General features: G+C 44.8%; 1 protein-coding gene across 2 annotated transcripts in view; it reads right to left on the bottom strand.

Annotated features, from left to right (window-relative positions):
- Positions 1–23199, bottom strand: part of SFMBT2 (Scm-like with four mbt domains 2) — a 255408-nt gene that overhangs the window by 34826 nt on the left and 197383 nt on the right. The window contains exons 12-15 of one of the 2 annotated variants that reach the window (XM_011957049.1): positions 9831–9944; positions 6197–6239; positions 4137–4207; positions 983–1122 (exon numbers count right to left, since the gene is read on the bottom strand). The exons of the other annotated variant lie outside the window; for it this stretch is intronic. Coding sequence (XP_011812439.1) covers positions 983–1122; positions 4137–4207; positions 6197–6239; positions 9831–9944 — 368 coding nt within the window. The remainder of the gene's footprint in view (positions 1–982; positions 1123–4136; positions 4208–6196; positions 6240–9830; positions 9945–23199) is intronic. 2 annotated transcript variants of the gene reach the window in all.

Below are 23199 nucleotides of genomic sequence, written 5' to 3'. Positions count from 1 at the left end.
GCAATGGAGGCCGGGCGCGGTGGCTCAAGCCTGTAATCCCAGCACTTTGGGAGGCCGAGACGGGCGGATCACGAGGTCAGGAGATCGAGACCATCCTGGCTAACACAGTGAAACTCTGTCTCTATTAAAAAATACAAAAAACTAGCCAGGCGAGGTGGCAGGCGCCTGTAGTCCCAGCTACTCGGGAGGCTGAGGCAGGAGAATGGCGTAAACCCGGGAGGCGGAGCTTGCAGTGAGCCGAGATCCGGCCACTGCGCTCCAGCCTGGGCAACAGAGTGAGACTCCGTCTCAAAAAAAAAAAAGAAAAAAAAGAAAAATGCAACGGAGAAGAAGCCTTCATCAACATTGTCAGGATTCACCTCTCTCTGTAGGTCGTTGCCCGAAGGCAGCAGGACAAATGGGGAGCCACAGCCTCCAAGTGACAGGCCTGGATGTGACCCATGACACAAACCTCATCAAAGTACCTAGAAACCATTGAAATACTTACCATTACCTCCCGTGTGCACATACCAGGTACTGGGAAGAGATGGATGAAACAAAAAGATGGCACAGCACCATGACCTGGCCAAGGAATGCCATTCTCAGTGATAATACCCTCTGCTGCCTCGTGAAGTCCTCTGTGCCATTCCGGGCTGGTTTACCTCTTTGGAAACCTCAACTCCAGTCCTAGGCCCTCACTCCACACACAATCTTCCCTCTGTCTTTCCAAAGCACTTCATTCAAACCTAGTGCAACATTTCCCCCTAATTCGAGGGGGGCAGATGTGTATCCCTCCCCCTAGACGGGGAGTCTTTCATGGGTCAGAGCATCATTTTTCTGTTTGTGTATCTCTGGCTTCAGCACCCAGGACGGAGAGAAAGGACGTCTTGGTAAATGCCAACTGAATTGCTTCCGATGTCTGTTCCCTCCTTCAGAAACTGGGCCCACAGCTTTTTGAAAAATCCTGTTAAAATAAGCCAAGGTGATTGTGCACGGGCTTTACCTCTTTAAGAACCAGCACGCATTTGCCCGGTCCCACCGACTGAGGTAGCTCTGCGATCCTTCCTTTGTTCAGGTAAGGGCCTGAGAAACACCTGTGGTTGATGAAGAGCTGAGGACAGCAGTATTTCCCGTTGACGGTTCCTGCAGGGGAGAGCAACACAACCCATGCTTAGGACCACAGCCCCAGACCCTAGGGGACCCCGAGACCCTTGCTTCATCCACATGGTCAGGGAAAAGGAGCACACAGAGCTGTCCGAGGTCTTGGCTGATCAGGAGTCAGGCATAACAAAAGCAATGGAACTCAAAATGAACACAACCACCATGACGGCCAGTATCGTTAGAACTGTAATTAGGAAGCCGCACTCTGGTTGAAAATTGTGACAGACGAGCAGAGAAAAACAGATGATTTTCTTCTTTTGAGAAAGAGGTGCTGTGTCCTAATAGCAGGACATTTTATATCCTTAATGATACCTTAGAAATTCTGGTTAAGTTTTCCAGATTGCATGAATCTGGTGTTCATCATGCCACAAAAGTGTGTCAACTTCACCACACACAGAAGCATGCATGCGCCTACAAGCAACATTTGATATCCTTAATGATACCTTAGAAATTCTGATCCTACTTTCTGCCATATAAACAAACTTTTCTGTTTATGATGCAGTATCCAAGACACACGAAAAGACACAAAAGCTAAGACAATGACCACTCCAGAATCATTACGTAGTTCAAGGACAAAAACACGGACTACACAGTGAAATTCTATGAGTCACCCACCCCAGCGACCCCCCTAACCTGCACCCCCAGAAGTCACCACAACCCTGAATCTGGTGTTCATCATGCCACACAAGTGTGTCAGCTTCACCACAGACAGAAGCATGACAACATATGATATTTTAAACATATTCCATAAATGATTTCCTGCAAGATTTTGTTTGTTTGCTTCACAAGAAGTTTCTGAGATATATCCAAGTTGGTAAATCCAGATCTAGAAAGTTCATTCATTTTTTCACTTATTTGACTCTTGAATTAATATAGTATCATTTAGCCGTCTAGTCTCTTACTGATGGATATTTAGTTGTTTCTACTTTCTCAGGACTGTCAACAGTGCTTTCATGAATATGATTGTGAAAAACTTCTACATGTGGGCAAGAGAGTCTTGCAGCTGCATAAGAAGAGTGGGCTGGCTAGGCCACCTCTGCGTATCTGTATCTTCAGTTTTACTAACATGGGCACGCCATTCTTCAAAGTGACTACCCCAACTGACACTCTTGTTAGCACCATGGAAGGTCTCCTAGAGTCCCACACCCACCCCAACACTGGTTCCTGTTGCACTTCTCCATCCTGCCAATCTGATGAAGGTGAAGTAGACCTCACTGCAGCTTAAGTGTACATTACCCATATTCTTCTTTCAACTCAGAAAGGGAACAGGGAGAGCTGCTGATCTTGCTGTCTCCAATGCCATGGGCAAGCAGAATAATTAAATGATAAGACCTCAATCTAAAGTTTCTTTCTTACAGGTGGTGGCTCACGCCTGTAATCCCGGCACTTTGGGAGGCTGAGGCGGGTGGATCACCTGAGGTCAGGAGTTCCAGATCAGCCTGGCCAACACGGTGAGACCTCATTTCTACTGAAAATACAAAAATTAGCCGGGCATGGTAGTATGTGTCTGTAATCCATCCTGGGTGAAAAGAGCAAAACTCTGTCTCAAAGAAAAAGAAATTTTTTTTTGTTTTGGTTTTGAGACAGGGTCTCACTTTGTTGCCCAGGCTGGAGTGCAGTGGTGCAATCTCGGCTCACTGCAACCTCCACCTCCTGGGTTCAAGCGATTCTCCTGCCTCAGACTTCTGAGTAGCTGGGATTACAGGCACGTGCTACCATGCCTGGCTAATTTTTGTATTTTTTAGTAGAAATGAGGTCTCACCACATTGGCCAGGCTGGTCTCGAACTCCTGAGCTCAAGGAATCTGTCTGCTTCAGCCTTCCAAAGTGCTGGAATTACAGGCACGAGCCACCATGCGGGGCCTAAAGTTTCTTAATATCTATAAATGTAGAACGAGGTTTCACTTCTGGCTAAGGGAGTCACCGCCCCCATCCTGACTCTACCCAAGCGCCAAGCTAAGCAACACTCACAGTGGAATTTCTGTACAACCACTGCTATTAATTTGGGATGGTAATTTAACAGTCTAGGAAGGCTTGTTCTCATAAAGACTTCAACTAAGAACCAGCAGAGGTAGGAGGCAGAAATGTTATTCTTCTGGATACAAAAGAAAAGGAGTAAAATTACAATTATAGACTATGAAAGTGTAGCTGGCAAGGTTCTTTTAAAACCATTCTAAAGTTTGAATTATATAAAACAGGCAAAATAATGAAGTCTACAGCAGAATTTACATGGACATTTTTTGGTAGGATTACTCTGCCTTTAGATTACCGGGCCTGTAGAAAAACAAAATTTTAGTTAAATCTACTTATAAAACTGCTCTTTACTACCAAGATAATCTCCTAGTAGGATTCTTCCATGACATGTTGGTTTTAATCCTGGAATTCAGAGCAGGTTTCATTTTGGCTTAGAGAATAGACTTTTTAATCAAGTATGACAAAGTATAAACATGTCTATTACCAGACTTCATGGTCAGAGGGTAGCTCACAAATGTATTTCCAAAGGTTATTGTAGGATGTAAGACTTTACACATTAAAAAACATATATTGTTCACAACCAGCTCGTTAGAGGGTTTTAAGGAACAATTCAAAAGCCAGAGGCTACTTAAATACTAACAGTAAGTGGAAAAATGCAAGTGGAACCGAAATAAAATGTCGAAAAAGAAATTGCCTAATGAGATGATATTTTCAACACTTTCCTTTTCCCCATGATACACAGCCCTAATTTGGCTCCTAATTTGCAAGTCACACATAAACCGTTTTTCTATAGACTAGAGCTATCTAGAACTACTGGCCAAAAAGCAGAAAAGAAGAGGCACAGAGAATTTAGCTTAGAAATTTTTCTTTTTAAAAAGTAGGTATCCGTCCATGAGTGGCAATGGAGAAAAACAGAATAGGCTCAATGTTGAGATGTATTCACAGTGACCTAGAAACATATACACGTCTCTGCTCCCGGCTGCACTTGTGAAGGCACAGAGACCCCTAAATGGGACCGATTACCTGTGGTGTCCAGGTGAGGGAATAAACAAAGGTCATGAGGTATTTTCTTAACAGGCACTGTGGGCGGCAATCTGTCAACAGAGAAAATAAAACTATCAGGGACCACAAGCTTTAGAAGGAACTACTACATTCCAAAGTCTTATCATAATTTAAAAGAACTCTTCCAGAAATCCCAGATAAGAGGACCATTGAAGAGAATGTGTGCATGGGAGCAATGCCAGTAAGATCAGATGAAAACAGCATTTCAGAAAAGTAGTTGTCCAATTCTTTGGATGGCCCTGGAAAGCCTGAGACATCTGCCTCTGAGCGGCTCGCACTGAGCAGTGAGTTTCTCCCAGGTTGCTTCTGGCCTTGTCTCTTGCTATGGAATTGTAATACTGTCTTCAATTATATTTTAAACATGAAAAGACGTTATCTTACATTGGATTAAAGTCAGACTTTTCCACTTCGATGTCTAATTGAAAAACACTTTCCACTAACCTTTGATTTCTGACCTCCGGGCCCCTGTGAGTCATGGCCACACTAAAAATAAAACCTTAAAAGAAAATCTATAAATTGGCGAGTCTTCAAATGCAATACAGGCTTAGTCCAGGACAGAGTTCTGTTACAGTTCAGTAAAAATGTTGCTGAATAAATAGGTGTTTTAAAATGTAGCCTTAGGGGAGAAGAGGTGTATTAGATTTCACAGGGGTGTCTAGGTTGGTGGCATAGAAACCACATGGTTGAAAAGCTCCTTAAGTTCAAAGTCAACCCTTACAAGAGATCTTAGCAAGGCCATCTATACAGTGGTTCTCCAAGACGGGTCCCCAGACCCACAGCATTGACACTACCTGTGAACTTGTTAGAAATGCAGATTCTTGGGCCCCATCTCAGACATTCTGAATCAGAAATTTTGAGGATGGGGCCCAGCAATCCGTGTGCTCCAAGTTCTCTAAGTGACCAACACACGAGAAAGGCGAGAACCGTTAATCTACGGGTTGCGCATTTAGGAGTGATGAATTCAAGTCTGGATTCAGTCACAGGTGTGTTACGAAATCTCTCTACTTCAACATCAGGTGGATAACATGGAGTCTGGTTATGAGCCGCATACACTGCATTTAGAAGCAAACCCACAAAAAAACACCTACAGAACTGTTCTTCTCATTCAAATAGTGCAGTTACAGTTCAATTTCATTTTATTTAAATTTAAACTCGACTACTGCACATGAAAAACGCTGTTTTCAGCTGTCTTTCCATCAGTGTATTTTTATTTACTTAAGAAAGCAGAATCACGTGGCATGGAATGTACATTTTAGCGTATTTTAAATATTTTTCAGTATCTACAAATGTTACTAGCAGTTACAACTTTTCAAAAACACATTGCCTGCCTGGACACACTTTGTTAACACCCTCTTTCCACATAAAGTCACAATTGAAATGGGGGACACCCTCTTTCCATAGGAAATCACAATTGAAATGGGGGACAGGGCATAATCTGTATTTGTTCAGCCTACAACTTAAGGCCTACACTTTTTTTCAAATGGAATCTAATTTAATCTTCCTAAGTACCCCAAATCATATTTTATAAACCAGAGCACTGAAAGGCAGAGAACCAATGCTACTTGCTCAGGTTCACGCAGCAGAGCTGGGGTTGGACTGAAGTTTTCTGCCTCCCAAACCCAGGCTACTCTAGGAGAGGTGAGTAAGAAGCAGCATTCTGAGTGTGGTGAGGGGCTGCGAGTCGCAACTGCACCTGCCACGTGGGGCCCCTGCAGACGCTGAGAATTGCGAGCACAGCCAGCCATTTCTCTTAGTGTGCAGGTCTGGGGTCCTCCTCAGGTATGTCGAAGTGGAATAAAAAGTGAGCCATGGGAATCTGGACTGTGAGTGCGTTGGGGAGAAGGCACTGTGTCCTGCACATAACGGGTACACAACAAATAACAGCCACTATGTTCTACTGCTACCTCTACTTGGGTGCTATTGCTAGATAACACCAATAAAAACAGCCATGCTTCCCATCCTCCATAAAGACGCTCCAGTTTATCGGTACACAGTACAGTCTGGGGGGAAAAAACACGTACTGTTTCTCTGGTTGCACAACTGCAATCTTTCTCTTCTTTTGTGCTGTAGAAAAAGCAAAGGGGAAAAAAGAAAGTCAGCTTTGTTAGTGGGGCAAGTCCATTTTTAAAAATAGGTTATAAAGTAAAAAGGTACCCATTTTAAAGTAGTAATTTAAATGCTGAAAAGTTATGTCACTCACGCCACAATTTCCTATCAGTTTCTTCTAGCACAGGACAGACATTAACTCACCAGATGTCAGATCTTAGTACAACTTAGTTCATGTAATCTGATCATTACATTAGCTCCTTCATTTTTTTTTTTTTGAGACGGAGTCTCACTCCGTCGCCCAGGCTGGAGTGCAGTGACTGGATCTCAGCCCACTGCAAGCTCCGCCTCCTGGGTTTACGCCATTCTCCTGCCTCAGCCTCTGGAGTAGCTGGGACTACAGGCGTCCGCCACCTCGCCCGGCTAGTTTTTTGTATTTTTTAGTAGAGGCGGGGTTTCACCGTGTTAGCCAGGATGGTCTCGATCTCCTGACCTCGTGATCCACCCGTCTCGGCCTCCCAAAGTGCTGGGATTACAGGCTTGAGCCGCCGCGCCCAGCCAGCTACTTCATTTTTAAAAGTGCATCTCAGAAAGCAAAAGAGAACACCTGCTGTACCTCACATAAGCACACACGTTCAGATCAATTGTTGCAAGCAATTATCCAGAATGAGTTTTTTCCGAGAAAAATTGTGATGAAGCAAATCATGTGACCATCCCAGCACTCTCCCGAAGTGCTGTCAGACGCATGCATGTCGACTCAAACATGTTATTCACAAAAGGAGAACCAGGAGCTCACAAACACGCATGGTCAAATATTGACATAAATGAGCAAATAGTGATTTATTTGGATAAGAACATTTGCAGTTTATATTTATAACTGATTCGGATCACCTTAACAAAAATAGACCAAAGCTTTTGGCATCTACTAATTTTGGCTCAGATAATCCTACATCTTCCAACATAAGCATACATTAATTCCAACAAAACTTCCAAAGCTGCTAGAGTCTGGCAGGTTTGGAGTTGGAGTTTGCCTCTTTAAAGCAAAATGTATGTGCAAGAAATGCAAGCAAAAATGAGTAAGAAAAATACTCAATAAGATCCCACCTACTCTTGACTATCGGACATTCAACTCCAGTTACTACTACAAAAAGGTCCACACTTAGGATCTGTCAGGTGAAAAGTGGGTCCCCTGGAACTTGTCTCCCCTGGTCTTTGTTAACGGGGTGAGGTTCCCTGACCCCCTGGGAAAGAGCCAAGTACAACAGACAGATCAAAAATCCTTGGAAACTTCACAGCGTTTACCTTAACCTGTACATGATTGTGCTCCAGAAAACTCCAAAGCACTTGCACCCTCCCAAATCCATGTGAAGTGGGGAGGAAGAGGATCTAGGACATCAGATTCTGTTTGAGGGATAACAAGGACAAAGGAGATTGGAACCCCAACCCCAGGACAACACTCAGGTTGGGGAGAACCTACTGGTCATGCTGGCTGAGCAAGGTCAGAATCAACAGCACATTTTTTTTTTTTTTTTTTTTTGAGACAGAGCAGAGTATCGCTCTGTTGCCCAGACTGGAATGCAGTGGCGTGATCTCAGTTCACTGCAACCTCTGCCTCCCAGATTCAAGCGATTCTCGTGCCTCAGCCCTCCAAGTAGCCGGAATGACAGGCATGTGCCACTATGCCTGGTTAATTTTTTGTATTTTTAGTAGAGATGGGGTTGTGCCATGTTGGCCGGGCTGGTCTCGAGCTCCTGACCTCAGGTGATCCACCTGCCTCAGCCTCCCAATGTGCTGGGATTACAGACGTGAGCCACCATGCCTGGCCAGAATCTGCATCATTTTAAGAGACAGGGGGAAAGAATGTCCCGATATTAAAATAATTGTTGTACACTCAACGTTTTAGAAATATTTTTAAGTAAGGGGAAACTATTACTCCAACTGAATCAGATCCATTGAGCAGGATGGTTTAGGAAAAGGAGAACCCCATAGAATCCAGCTGTCTCTAATGTGAACTACCTGCTTGTTTCACACACATAATGTCCTCTGGTGCTCTTAATAATGCTAACTAAAGGAGCCCTGAAACTCTGTTGCCACTGGGGAACGTGAAGTCAGCTATGCAATGGAACTGTGTTTCCAGCAATGTTGTGAAAATCTTCAGAAGTGGCCACAGAACAGGCTGTTAGGAAGAAGTTAAGTTGGTGCCTAAATTCCACCAAGAAAATGACAGAGATGGAATCTCCTTAGCAGTTAAAACCTGTAATCTCTAAGGACTCATCATTTTAAATAACACTTCTGATATGTATTAGGGTAGAATAATAAGTGCAATGATTAATTAGGTTAGAAGATTTTTAAATGGTACCATTTTGTGATAATAACCTACAATAATATGTTAAAACACACGGTTGGCCAGGCACGGCCAAAGTGTAATCCCAGCACTCTGGGAGGCCAAGGCAGGCGGATCACTTGAGGTCAGGAGTTAAGAGACCAGCCTGACCAACATGGTGAAACCCCGTCCCTACCAAAAATATAAAATTAGCTGGGCATGGTGGCACATGCCTGTTATCTCAGCTACTCGGAAGGCTGAGGCAAGAGAATCGCTTGAACCCGGGAGGTGGAAGGTTGCAGAGAGCCGAGATCGGGCCATTGCACTCCAGCCTGGGCAACAAGAGCGAAATTCCGTCTAAAAAAAAAAATTGTTGCATGTATTTAAATGTGCATGCGTGTGTGTGCACACATGTATGAATGGGCGTGTACTGCTGGGTTGTTTAACTGTTAATATGGGTTATTTGGTATTTCTGTAACCAAAGAGATGTGTGGTAATACGCTTTATAAAGCACAGCTGAAATATCAGCTATTAGTTACTGTTAAGAGTAGACTGTTTATTTTTTGAGACAGAGTCTCACTCTGTCACCCACGCCGGAGTCTACTGGTGCTTGCATGCCATCTTTGCTCATTGCAGCGCTGACCTCCTGGGCTCAGGCAATCCTCCTACCTCAGCCCCTAGAGTAGCTGGAGACATGTGCCACCCTGCTGGACTAATTTACTTATATATGTAGTTCTTTTTTTTAATGTATATACAGTATCTCATTATGTTGCCCAGGCTGGTCTCAAAATCCTGGGCTCAAGCATTCTCCTGCCTTGGCCTCCCAAAGTGCTGAGATTACAGGAATGAGGCACTGTGCCTAGCCTGGCTAAGTCTTTATAAGAATGTCAGTAAATTACTGGAACCAATTATGATTCTGTTGGGAGAAGCTACATGAGAAAAATCAGTTCTTTTAAATAAATGATAACAATAATATAGTATCTAACTTATTTTTTTCACATCAAAACAATGAATTGGATAAAAAAACTGAGAGTGATGATTTATTTTTTCTCTGCCTCTCTGTGACTTTCAACTGTCCCTCACTGTTGAAGTTTGTCAACCTGTGATATCATTTCATGCAAACACTTAAAGATTAAATGAGATCACGAAAACATGGGTTCTCAGTGGAAAATCAAAAGTCTTATTTGTTTTTTAGAACTTGGTTATAATTTCTTTATGAAGCTGCCGATTTACTCACGAAGATTACTGGTGTCATCCACCACCCCCCTCAACTGGGAACTACTTACAGACTGTTTTGTGTGGTGTAGTCAAAGGATAAGAATTGGCTTCACACCAGCCCACTGGGAAGATGTCCATGGATTCCACATCAACAATGACCTCTGGAATAGGAGTCTGCAGCCCTGCATGGGAAGTAGTTGAGAAAAGAGGTATGAACAGACCTTACCAACAAAGAAACAGAAGAACAACAGTAATAGAGCATCCCTAACATGGGGGAAAACATTCCTTTATACATCAAAAAACAAAAACAAAACAGCAGCCGTATGGAAGAGATGACTTTAGAGGAGACTTTAGTCTTATCACAGACACAAATGCTTGAAATACAAAAAGGCAGGGATAAAAGGGGTTCAAATAAAGTGAGGGTTTGGAAAAACAAAGATACTCCACCCTAAAAATCAAAGAGGAAGAAGGACTGTAGGAAAAGATTGGCATTGGAGCAGGATTGGCTGAAAGAGAGAACGGGCATCCCCCTTTCCTAAGAACAGCTCTGGGGTTAAGGGAATGTGTTGGAGCTTGAGGTGGGACCTCAGGGCCCACATCTTAGCCTTCACGATGTGCTCCACCCAACACCAAGTAAAGGCAACCTTCAATGAAAGAAAGTCAAACGTCACAGCTAAACGGAACCAGTAAACCTCAAAAACAAGGTTTATGAGCAGTGTACATGGCCAAGGCCCTTCTCTAGGAAACTTGTCAGCTTATTAGTTTGGAGTTACTTTGTTTTGAATTTGGTTTGTGGCCTGTAGACTTTGGCCATGCCATGGAAAAGTCACTTATGTAGCAACGTCTAAAAGATCCCACTAAAAAGTGGAACCTGATGACTATCACACCCTGCTTCATAATTACAGTCATGCCTTGTGATGACCTGGTTTCACAGCCATGAAACTCTGAAAAAGAAAAGAAGTCTGGATTTAACAGCAGCAAAAGTTTCAAGGAGCTCTGGCTACGGAGAGAATAAATTTGGAACCAGTTAAAAGAAGCACATTTGACACCAAATCAATAGTTAAGAAAAAAACACTTTGAACCAGGAATCAAGAGTTAAGAGCTCCATTAATAGACGGTGACCCATGGACTCTGACCCCTTAATCCAGCTCTGCTTTGGTTTCCTCATTGAGAATTAAGATGAAAATAACATAGTGGCTGGGCGCAGTGGCTCATGACTGTAATCCCAGCTCTTTGGGAGGCCAAGGCAAGCAAATTGCTTGAGCCCAGGAGTTCAAGATCAGGCTGAGTAACATGGCAAGACCTCATCTCTACAAAAAATACAAAACTAGCCTGGCATGGTGGCATGCACCAGTAGTCCTGCCTACTCAGGAGGCCGAGGCAGGAGGATTGCCTGAGTCCAGAAGTTTGAGACTAGCCTGGCCAATATGAAGAAACTTTGTCTCTACAAAAAATATAAAATTAGCCTGGCATGGTAGCAGGTGCCTGTAGTCCTAGCAACTTGAGAGGCTGAGGTGGGAGGATCGCTCACATCTGGGAGATCAAGGTTGCAGTGAGCAGTGATTGCACCAATGCACTCTGGCCTAAGTGACAGAGTGAGATGCGGTCAAGAAAGAAAAAAAGAAAGAGAGAAAGGGAGAGAGAGAAAGGGAGAGAGAGAGAGGGAGGGAGGGAGGGACAGAGGAAGGAAGGAAGGAAGGAAGGAAGGAAGGAAGGAAGGAAGGAAGGAAGGAAGGAAGGAAGGAAGGAAGGAAGGAGAAGGGAGGGAGGGAGGAAGGAAGGAAGGGGAAGGAAGGAGGGAAGGAGGGAGGGAGGGAAGGAAGGAAGGAAGGGGAAGAAAGGAGGGAGGGAGGGAGAGAGGGAGGGAGGGAGGGAGGGAAAGAAGATAACGCGGTGAGTCCCATTACCATCCATGTCATCTCATGACATCTGAAGAATTTTGAATCACATCCTCCCTCCCCCCCAAAACCGTAAGTTCATGGAGCTAAATACCAACAACCAAACACAAAATGGTCCTAAATCTGGTGCGAGCTCCACCAGCTGTGACTTTTCATCATCAAGTAGACATGGTGAAGATGGAGTATGTTAGTTGCTAAACGTGGGGTTCCAATTTAGAGTTAAGCCAATATATTGGTGTATCTCAGGTGCTCTGAGCATGGACAGCAGGTGCTTATACACATACTATCATCGCTATTCATCATTTTGAACTTTTGATTGGTTCTCAAATCAATTATCACGATTGTCAGTCTTAACTTTTTAAATGTTTAATTCCCCTATAATTTAAAGAATATAGAATTGAAAGGAATGCTAGGAGGTTTATAGGGTTTATTTTTGAACATTAAATAAATAGACATCGTTTCTTTCTAATATTATAAGACTTGACCAATATTTAGCCTAATTGCTAAAGGAATCAAACAAGAAAGAATATGTTCAAAACAGACAAAACGTAAAGAAACTCTCCCCAGAGGCATCCAGTGTGGAAGTGCCTCTGCCTGTCCTGAAGGGTGTGGGATTGATTCTTCAGAGTCCAACAAAGTGGGTCCCTGGGCAGGTTCCTGGTACACAAGGTCATTTTCTCCTCCGCAGACCCAAAAAGCATTCGTTTCTCAGCTACTCAAAAATTTTGCTAACAGGTTAGATTCATCTACTAAATATATTTATATTTCCAGATTTATATTTAGCTACAAATAAGATTTTCAAGGTCATTAAAGGTAGTACTTCAAAAGAAAGCATAAAAGTAACTTTATATTGGGAGGCTGAGGCGGGCGGATCACTTGAGGTCAGGAGTTCGAGACCAGCCTGCCCAATATGGCAAAACCCCATCTACTAAAAATACAAAAAATTAGCTGGGCGTGGTGGGGGTGCCTGTAATTCCAGCTACTTGGGAGGCTGAGGCAGGAGACTCACTTGAAGTTGGGAGGTGGAGGTTATAGTGCGCTGAGATCATGCCACTACACTCCAGCCTGGGCAATAAAAGTGAAACTCCCTCTCAAGAAAAAACAAACAAACAAACAAACAAAAAACCCAAAAAAACTAACTTTATGGCTTATACCTTCCTGAATTACGACTTCCATCTTCCAATGTTCCGCTAGTTCAAACATCACATCATATTATGGCTTTAATATATATACTTCAGTACAATGTACACATTAGTACACAGGCAGGTCCGTCTTTACCATACTTTAGAATCCTCTGATCAAGTTTCCCATTCAATTAAACAAGTATTTATGAGGTCACATGTGTCTGTTAAATAAGAACTGATGGAAAAGTCAGTTATCTATCACCCGGGAAAGCGTTCCTGACCCTGAACAAATCCCATTCCAAATAATGGGTACCCAGTCTTCATTTCCCTTTAACAAGCTTACGAATCTACATTTAACTGGCTGGATTCAGAAAACCATCTTTTAAAACAAACTAATTATTTTCCAAGATAGGAGACCCAAGAGCATGTCAAATAATCCATTGAAAGAATGTCCACAATGCTCCTCCTTGATGATTTGAGGACTGCCAAAAGTACATAGGCAAAGCTGAATGTTCCACTGAAGACCTGTATCATTTTATAGAAAAATCCTGACACATCGCTTCTCGGCCTTTTGGCTAAGATCAAGCGAAAAATCCCCAACACACAACACAAGTATGCTCAATCTCTTGACTTCGCCTAAGCGGCATCAGGTCAGTATGGATTCCACTTGTTTATTTTTATCCAGAACCTTCCTCTCAAAAACCATGAGGAAGCTTAATTCCCCACCTATGGGAAAGCACGTAAGTAAATCTGGGTACATCCACGTGAGGGAATATTCTGCAGCTATAAAAAAGAATCAGACACCTCTTAATATACTCATACATACAGATCTGCAAGATGCACTGCCGAGTATAAAAGGCAGGATGCTGAACACTGTGCATATATAGTATGCCACCATCTGTTTAAAAGGGGGAGATAACATATATTCATATGTGCATAAAATAAATCTGGAAGGAAATGCAAAATGCTAACACAGTGGGCGTCCACAGGGAAAGGAACCAGGTAGCTGGAGCCCGGGGGCACAGGAGTGGTGGGAGAATCGGACCCAGGATACACCTTTATGATTTTTTGGCCTTTGTGAATGAGTTCCCTATTTTACAACCAAGGCCTCCGTGATCACCACCATTGTAGCAACACAACCAAAGATACCTGGAGAAGAAAGTAAGACTCTCACACATAAATACGGTATTGCCGCAGAGGTCAGATTAATGAGGGGCCAATTATCATACAGGAAAACAAAACTACACAGCAATCAACATGGTGTCGCTTTCTAAGAGAACAAAGACTTCCCATACTCACAAACTAAATTCATAAGAACACAGATTTCTGATAATCTCTTTGGAACCTTAAGAGTTCTGCAGCTTGCTACCCCCTTGTCTCCGGTTCAGCAGAATGCAAAGGTCTACCTGCCACTCTCACTGCAACCGCACCACAGCTCCACCCAGCCGATGACACAGGGGACTATAATCGAGACAGTGACCTACGCTACCCAGAGCCCTGGGATGAAAAAGGGAGATGCTTATGGCTTGGGAGGACACCTGTGTGTCTTCCTAGGAACACAATTCTATCAGACTCCTAAAATTATGTAATTACTTCACTCCCAGCGAGTCATAGGAGAAAGCACGAGCATGCATGAGCTTGTGGGGAGAGATGCCACAGGGCTGCAGAGGTAAGAGGGACCCAGGGCGAGGGAGGCTACAAGCCCACCGCGAGGAGACAAATGCATTCCTCCTCCTTCAGGAAGAAAATCGGCACAACTGCTTCCGCTCAGTTAAAGGCTGGAATAAGAAGAAGGAAAAGAAGCATTTAAGGGAACACCTTGCCTAATAAACGTCCCCACTGAAAGTTAAAGGGCTCGGCAAATGCTGACAGGCTCAAGCGTGAGATCAACAGGCTAAACACTGGCAGAACGCAAAGCCGGTGTGAGTGCCCACAAGCAAGACCTGGATGCTAGAAGCCCCACCTGCCCTCCGGGCCTGTTCCGTTAAAAGATGCCTACCAAGAAGCCCAGTGTGCAGAGCCTCCCTGGGTCAGCTCTGGAGCCGAAGGCCTGAGAAAACAAAAACAAAATCAAAAACGGTGGGCAGGATCCAGGTGTCATAGGAAACAGGCTGAAGGAAACAACAGAAATGGGATTGGACAAGTATGTGGGGAGAGGGTGGGGGGCGAGGAGAGAGAGAGGAGAGAGACCACACAGTGGTAAACGCAGTGCTTACTCCATTCCAAGCGTTCAATCCTCACAACAACCCTAAGAGACAGGAGGTGTTTTCATCCCCATTTCAGAGATCAGTAAACTGAGGTGCAGGAAGAAATCAAGCAGCCGGTAAGTGGCAGCTGAAGGATTTAAACCTGGGCAGTCCAGCTCCAAAGCCTTAGAGAGCACCTGGGGTAGGCGGCTATCTTTTTCCTTCCTCGTTTTTATTTCTGGGTGGGGGTATGTGTCTAGCATCTGTCTCCCTCCGGCTAGGGCCCCATACAGTTTTTGCAGAATTCCCACCATGTAGTAGCTGTTGCCTGCTGCTACAGGAGAAGCCAGGTCAACCCCGGACCTGCAGGCAGATGAGGGCAGGCTCGAGACCCCTTCAGTGAGAACGTGCTCACCGGGAAGTCACAAGCATCACAGTGGCAGCTGAAAAACCTGAACTTTGCTGTGGTTCCTGCTGCAGAGCCTTCTGGAGAGGCGATTTCCCGGCCTCCGGTCAACAGTCTTCCCAAATCATTCCCAACGGACTTACGACAGCCAGAGCCAGTCCTGCTGCTGGCCTCCAAAACCTAACAGAGCACCAGCCTTCCAAACAAACACCTGTGGCGGGGTTAAACGCCTCTTCCCCGAGACAGCTCCTGCGGCTCACCTGCTCTAACTGCCTGGAAAATACTGTTCTTGTATTCTCAGCTGCTGAAGCAGCTTCTCCCACTAAGGTTTCATACAGGCCATGCTTCTTCTTTTTTAAGGTTTTAAAACCACCCACCCTGGCTTGAAATGTAATTATTTTCACATTCACATGTTCCCTTGTTTGAGTTTTGCAAAGATCTCCAAAATGTGTATTAACCACCTGACCTTTTTGCCAGTTACGGAAAAACTTAAGGGCTGTGTTCTGCACCTGGTCTCCTAAACATACCAGGTGGGCTCAGATGGGTTTCTCTGAACCACACCATGCCTTCCCCATTTGACCTACTGAGTGCTTTAGAAACTCTAGGCTGCACGAGAAACATCTGGGGAGGGAGACTTTGCAAATGCAGATTCCCAGACACGGCTACGAGACTCGGAGGCATTAGGTCTGGGAGAAACGTGCATGCTAATAGGACCCCGTTGACTTGGATGTGGAGGGCAGTTTGCTGGAACTCGGTCATCAGTCATACAGACAAACCTGTCAAGGAGTTTCTGAATTTTAGCTGCCAGCATAAAAGGTCTCACTGTCCCCAAATTCGGTTGGCCAAACAGCAGTTCTTAACAGACTGCTGTATCTTAAATCGCTATTTCATTCAGGAATACACATTTTATTTCTTCCTCATATCTACTCAGCAAATGCTGAGTGAGCAAAGTGCACAGGACTGTCTGTAAAAACATGGTACTTTTTTGTCAGGCACACGGAGAGGAGCAGAGCCCTGTGGAACGGTGCCCAGCACCAATAACCAAATCAGGAGGCTTGCAGACACGAGTGCTCCTTTTGGCTGGATCACAGGCTCCTGCAGGTGGCAAATATGAAGAGAAAAGTGCTGCCTAATAATAATACCAGCTATCTCCATTCACTGAGTAATGACTACTACGAGCTAACCGTGACTCTTACACTCTATCAACATTCGTCCACTCGCCACCATCCTATAAGAGACTCTGTCACTAGCTTTTATACAGCTGTACAAATAAAAAAGATTTTACACCTAAAAAGTGCCAAGGTCACACATCCTGGAAGCATATGTGCCTACAGAGGATGGGTCGCTGAGTGGCATGTTACGGAATTTAGTCCCTACTTGATAGCAAAGACTTGGAACCAAGCCAAACGCCCATCAATGACAGACTGGATAAGGAAACTGTGGCACATATACACCATGGAATACTATGCAGCCATAAAAAAGAATGAGTTCATGTCCTTTGCAGGGACATGGATGAAGCTGGAAACCATCATCCTCAGCAAACTGACACAGGAACAGAAAAGCAAACACTGCATGTTCTCACTCATAAGTGAGACTTGAACAATAAGAGCACATGGACACAGGGAGGGGAACATCACACACTGGGGTCTGTCAGGGGGTGGGGGTAAGGGAAGGGAGAGCATTAGGACAAATACTTATTACATGCGGGGCTTAAAGCCTAGATGACGGGTTGACAGGTGCAGCAAACCACCATGGCACATGTATACCTACGTAACAAACCTGCACGTTCTGCACATGTATCCCCGAACTTCAAGTAAAATTAAAAAATTAAAAAAAAAAAAAAAGAAACACAGACCTACTGTGTATCAGGAGGAAGGCAATGCCTGTATTTTACAGAAATAACCTCAAAGCCCCGTGAAGAGGGCAGAGAGAGCAGGTAGGAGGCGGCTGAAATCACAGAGCCAGGGAGGAGGGCCTGAGTGCAATGTGGGGGCCGGAAGAGGACAGGCGGAGGCCTGGACTAAAGTGACTCATGGGTTGTGGGGGGCTGTGGGAGGGCAGGAATTATTGTAGAGTTTCTAACTTTGAGGACGCCGTGGCTTCCGACTTGGGTGAATAATGGCGTCATTCGTCAGGCAGGACACTCACGGAGAAGAGCAGAGACGGGTTCTGTTGGTTCTGCCAGTGAGTTCTGTTCTGGAAATGCTGCTGCCACGTGGAGATGTTTTGCAGGGGATGGAAAGGGAGTTGTGAGTGTGATGCCATGGGCGCGGGCACTCAGATCCATGTGTGATGCCACAGGCAGAGGCACTCAGATCCGTGTGCGATGCCATGGGCGCGGGCGCTCAGATCCGTGTGTGATGCCATGGGCGCAGGTGGTCAGATCCGTGTGTGATGCCATGGGCGCGGGTGGTCAGATCCATGTGTGATGCCATGGGCGTGGGCGCTCAGATCCGTGTGCACAGCATGACCATCCGAAGCCACAGAGAACAAGGCCCTGCTGGGCACAGGCGGCTGAAAAGCAGGACTGGGGGTATTCTAACCTCCACATTGGAGAAAAGCAGAGTGAAGGAGAGGCCAAGAAAAGTCATCTGGGGAGGAGCTGACGGTAGGAAGGGAGCCCTGCCACCCCAGGACTTCGCAGAAGATGGAGGAGACAGAGGAGCAACCGAGGAAGGGCAAGCATTGCCACGAGGAAAGGAGTGGGAATGTTCAGAGACAGAAGTTACCAAGGGTGGTAGAAACGTACTAAAAATAAAACATCACGAGTAAAAAGCAAGAAACAACTAACCAAAGCAGGAAATGGAGAATATACGTGATCCCTCTTAACAAGAGGTTAAGAAAACATCCAGCATCTTCCGGCCACCACTCCTATGAACACAGGCCACTGCAGCAGGTGAAGAGAGGGCAGTGGCCCCGCCAGGTTGGGGAACTTCCCCTGCGGGTTGCTGTGCTGTGTCCCTGCCTTGGAGGCTGGGTACAAACGAAGCAAGCAGAGAAGGAAAGGCCAGTGTAACAGCATGAGTTCAGAGAACCATCCCACCTCCACCAACGGGCTGAGACCCAGTCAGATAAATGGGAAGACGCCATCAGACAATTCCAGAGTGATGCATTTCTTAAGATGGGCAAAGGAGAGATTAGATTTATTCCTGAGCTATCACTGCTTCTTGTGTTTAAATACCTATGAGGAAATTCTACAGACTTATGGGATCCCCACACTGCTCCCCAAACACACTTGTGGAAATCAGAAACTGCACACGTACCGGACCTGCCTTGCACGTAAGTGCTGTGCTTGTCAGTGTGGAATGTGAGGTTCATGGTACAAGGAGGCAATTCCTGAACTCCAAAAACTCACTGTCCAAAGCTGTACACAGCACAGATTCCTAGCTTGATACCTGTAGGGTGTGTTTTGTCATTATTTCTTTTTTCCACCCATTCAAAGCACAAAAACACTAAATGCAGATTCCCTGCCTGTTTTAATTTATAACAGGGCTCCCCAATTCAAAACTGGGTTTTGTTATTCGCATTCTAAAGCTCTCTTCAACAATTTATGCAGTGGTAATAACTGAAAGAGCTAAATAACTCAGAAGTAAGGAAGTCTGCTTGTCTTCCTAACTCTTGTGACATGAAAGGCATTTCTGCCTCAACTAAAAGGCTAAAATAGCACTGGGGAAGAGAGGGCTGATCACATTCCTTCTAAAAAGAAGGAAAAGTGTATGAATCATGATGAGGACAAAAATAGAGAAAACAGGCTGGGCACGGTGGCTCACACCTGTAATCCCAGCACTTTGGGAGGCCAAGGTGGGCAGATCACTTGAGCCCAGGAGTTTGAGACCACCCTGGGCAACATAGTGGGACCCCCATCTCTACTAAAAATACAAAAGAAACTAGTCAGGTGTGGTGGCACGTGCCTGAAATCGCAGCTACTCAAGAGGCTGAGGTGGAAGGATCATTTGAAGAGTTTGAGGCTGCGGTGAGCTGTGATCGCACCACCGCACTCCAGTCTGGGCGACAGAGCAAGACCTTGTCTCAAAACAAAACAAAAATATACAGAACATCTTCCAAATGTTTCCTATGGTCTTGGACCTGTTTTAGGTGATCTCCATAGATTAATGAATGTTGCAATCAGGGGTTGTTTTATCCAACACAGTACATGGGGGCTCCAGGGCACTGCTCTGCTCAACCAAGCACTGGAATCCCTCCCTGGGCAATCGGACCCTGGATTCACCTGCACGGCTCATATCCATGGAGGGTGGGCCCCGCAGATGCAGCACAGAACCCTGCAGGGAGGAAAGTCTGCTGCAGGTGCCAGAGGGCGGCTGGCCGATGTCTGACTCAACTGCATAGACATACAAAGGGCCTGACCTGCTTCCCTCCTCCCTCCCTGCTCTGTTTGGCTTGAGGATCTACTAGAGATGCCCCCACACTCCCCACTCCATGCATCAAACACAGCAGACAAACTCGCTGGGCCGTATAGACCCCCGTGGGATTGTCTGTTCATCCCAGCCACCAGGAGCAGCTCAGTGCCTAAGACTTGAGCACATTCCAAGGAACCAGGTCCATCACAGAGTCTCTCTCTGGGTCCTGAGAATTTCCTCTTTGTTCTCTCTACTGGTAAATTCTTCCTGGAAACTCTGCTAACTGCTTTAATGCAAACTAAGCCCCTGCCATAAGTAATACCATGATTGCCATTTTAGAAATGGGGAAACCAGGGCTTCAGTAATGTGCTCAAGGCCACAGGGCCACCAGGGGCCTGCGTTCACACCTGGCACTGCCTGGCTCCAAATCGCCATGACTGCAGCTGACCCTGCTCCCATCGCAGACCCCAGATCATGGTGACTGATATAGTTTGGTGTTTTCCCACCCAAATCTCATCTTGAATTACAGCTCCCCAAATTCCCATGTGTTGTGGGAGGGGCCTGCTGGGAGATCACTGAATCATAGGGGCAGCCCGCCCATACTGATCTTGTGGTAGTGAATACGTCTCACAAGATCTGATGGTTTTAGAAGGGGTTTCCCTTCTCGCTTGGCCTCATTCTCTCCTGCCGCCGCCATGTAAGACGTGATTTTCAGCTTCCGCCATCATTGTGAGGTCTGTCCAGCCATGTGGAACTGTGAGTCCATTAAACCTATTTTTCTCACTAGTCTTGAGTATGTCTTTATCAGCAGCATGAAAACAGACTAATACAGTGACTCATGTGACTACCGAGCGAGCCTGCTGCCTGCTCCTCGCCAGTGCCCCAGCTGGCTAGTGCCCCATTTGCTTCTAAAAGTCTCCTCGTTTAAACAAAGTTTGTGGTCGCCATCCCCATACATCTTGTTGCCTCTGATGACGGCCTCAGTGTCAAAATTCTCACCACTTCCTATGCTTCCTCAGCTGGGATCTCCATCCATATCTTAAAATGCAACTGTCACTCTTCAAAACTGTCTCCTTCCAAACCTGTTCTTCCTCCTCTGTGTCCCTAGTCCTTTTAATGTGTCCCTGGGGACACTTCCAAGGAAGCCAAGGAAGCAGGACCAGCCCCTCTATCAACTAACTCTTCAGTCCTAAATTAACCACAAGCCACCTACATCTTAATATTCTTGCCAATAGGTGGCCAGGTCTATGAGGACCAAAAAGACAGTATGGCAAATTATGATGAAAGCAGATAAACATAAAGCATTATGATTGATAATAAATCTTGTAAAAGGCCATTTTCAGACAAATCCAGCATGATTTGACTCATGTGAGGTACCTGAAGTCATCCACTTCATAGAGACCGGAAGGAGGATGGTGCTGGTCAGGGGCTAAGGAGGGAACGGAGACTTTAATGGGGAGAGAGTTTCAGTTTTGCAAGATGAAAAATGTTCTGGAGATGGATGGTGGTGATGGGTATATAACAGGGCAAATAAACTTTAGGCCACTGAACTGTATAATTTAAAATGACTGAAGTGGTTAATTTGATGTTACATATATTTTAAAACCATTTGTAAAGATGAAAATGTTTTACAATAAAATATCTCAATGAAACCACCCAAAAGTTCTTGTCAATCTGTTGCATTACTTGCTACACATGAGCTAGAAATCTACCAGGTCTCATTTGAAGTGCAAGGTAAGTAGTGCATGTATATATATTTAGCCAGGTGTCCAGGAAAAATAATTCTGAGAAAGAAGACTCCAAAAAAGACGCTAAGGAAGACAACGCAGGCATGTGAACCTTCTTCTGGGCTACAGAGCTAGGAGAGCACACAGAACTGTTGGACCAATGTATTTGTCCCATAAAAAAAAGGACTGGAAATGAATAGAAAGTCACTTAGTTTGTGGAAAAGCAGAGCTGTGAGTGTGGGAGCCAGTGTGTGCGGCCACAATACTAGAGACCTAAGACTGAAAGTAACTTGTATTGTATGAACAATATTCACAGTTATAGACATGATAACGTGCAGCAGAACACTGACCTAGGAGAAGGCACGGCCTCCTTTCCGGAACACTGGCCCCATCATCATCAGTCATCCTTGCTAACTACCAGTGATTTCTGAGAGCTTCAGATTCTTTTCAAATATGCACTTAAAATGATATTACATTAATCTCATATATTTTATTCATTGCTCCCTCTTCAACAACAGCCCCTTTAGAGACATGCAAAGAATGAATCAACTTCAAGGGAAGTCAGATATTAACTAGAAAGAATCATTTTAATTACCTGAAAGTGGTCAATCAGTCTAGTGTTGAAAAGACTTCAAATCAATTTAATGCATGAAAATAACTAATAAAATTGTTACAAAGTACTTTATAAATTTAAAGTGTCAAGTAAATGGCCTATAATCGGAATAATTATCATTAGATAAAAAAATTTAACAGCCACCAAGTGACCATGCTGAATCTCCATCATTTTATCCCCAACATGGAGGAAAGGAAACATCAGATAGATAAAACTGACATTATGAGAGCTAAGTGCCATTAAGCTGTCACTTTGAAAGGTCGGTGCTCAGTAAGGGCCAAAAGCAAAACCAAAACAATTCAAGCAAGACCCAGGAAACTGACTGGAATTTTACTTTATTTGTATGCCATATCGTTTGTAAGTGATGAAAAAGATGCATGATTTTGAGTAATAACTACAGGTCATATCCTATGCAACAGATAATACTCAACAGACTGTTCACAAACCCACAAACCCTTTTTTTTTTTTTTTTGAGACGGAGTCTGGCTCTGTTGCCCAGGCTGGAGTGCAGCAGCACAATCTCGGCTCACTGCAAGCTCTGCCTCCCGGGTTCGCACCATTCTCCTGCCTCAGCCTCCCGAGTAGCTGGGACTACAGGCGCCCGCCACCACGCCCGGCTAAATTTTTTTTGTATTTTTAGTAAAGATGGGGTTTCACCGTGTTAGCCAGGATGGTCTCGATCTCCCAACCTCGTGGTCCACCCGCCTCGGCCTCCCAAAGCACTGGGATTACAGGAGTGAGCCACCGCACCTGGCTACAAACACTTTTTAGAACAATGAATCAGGTCTGGAAAAACGGTCAATGTATATTTTCTGATGTGTTTCCTAACACTAACTAGTTTTCATTACTACCCAGTGAAAACACTCCGGGGAATAAGAAAAAGATCTGACATGAGCTGACTTCTATTTCTTTGCGAGAAAATAAAAAATCTGTATTCAAGAGAACAGGCCAAAGAAGAAAACACTGCCCAAAATGTTACATATACACTAAATGTTGTCCATCACTCTTTTTTAAGACGTGGGAAGCCGTAGGGTCTGGTGAATTAAGCAACAGAGAAAATGTCAAGAGCAATGGAATTGAACCTCAGGCAGATCTTAATGGCTTAGCTAGCTTCTCCACCTATAA

Source organism: Colobus angolensis, unplaced genomic scaffold, assembly GCF_000951035.1.
Source record: "Colobus angolensis palliatus isolate OR3802 unplaced genomic scaffold, Cang.pa_1.0 Scaffold432, whole genome shotgun sequence".
Classification (NCBI taxonomy): Eukaryota; Metazoa; Chordata; class Mammalia; order Primates; family Cercopithecidae; genus Colobus; species Colobus angolensis.
Note: the sequence above shows the minus strand (reverse complement) of the source record. Positions and strands in the feature narration are given on the sequence as shown.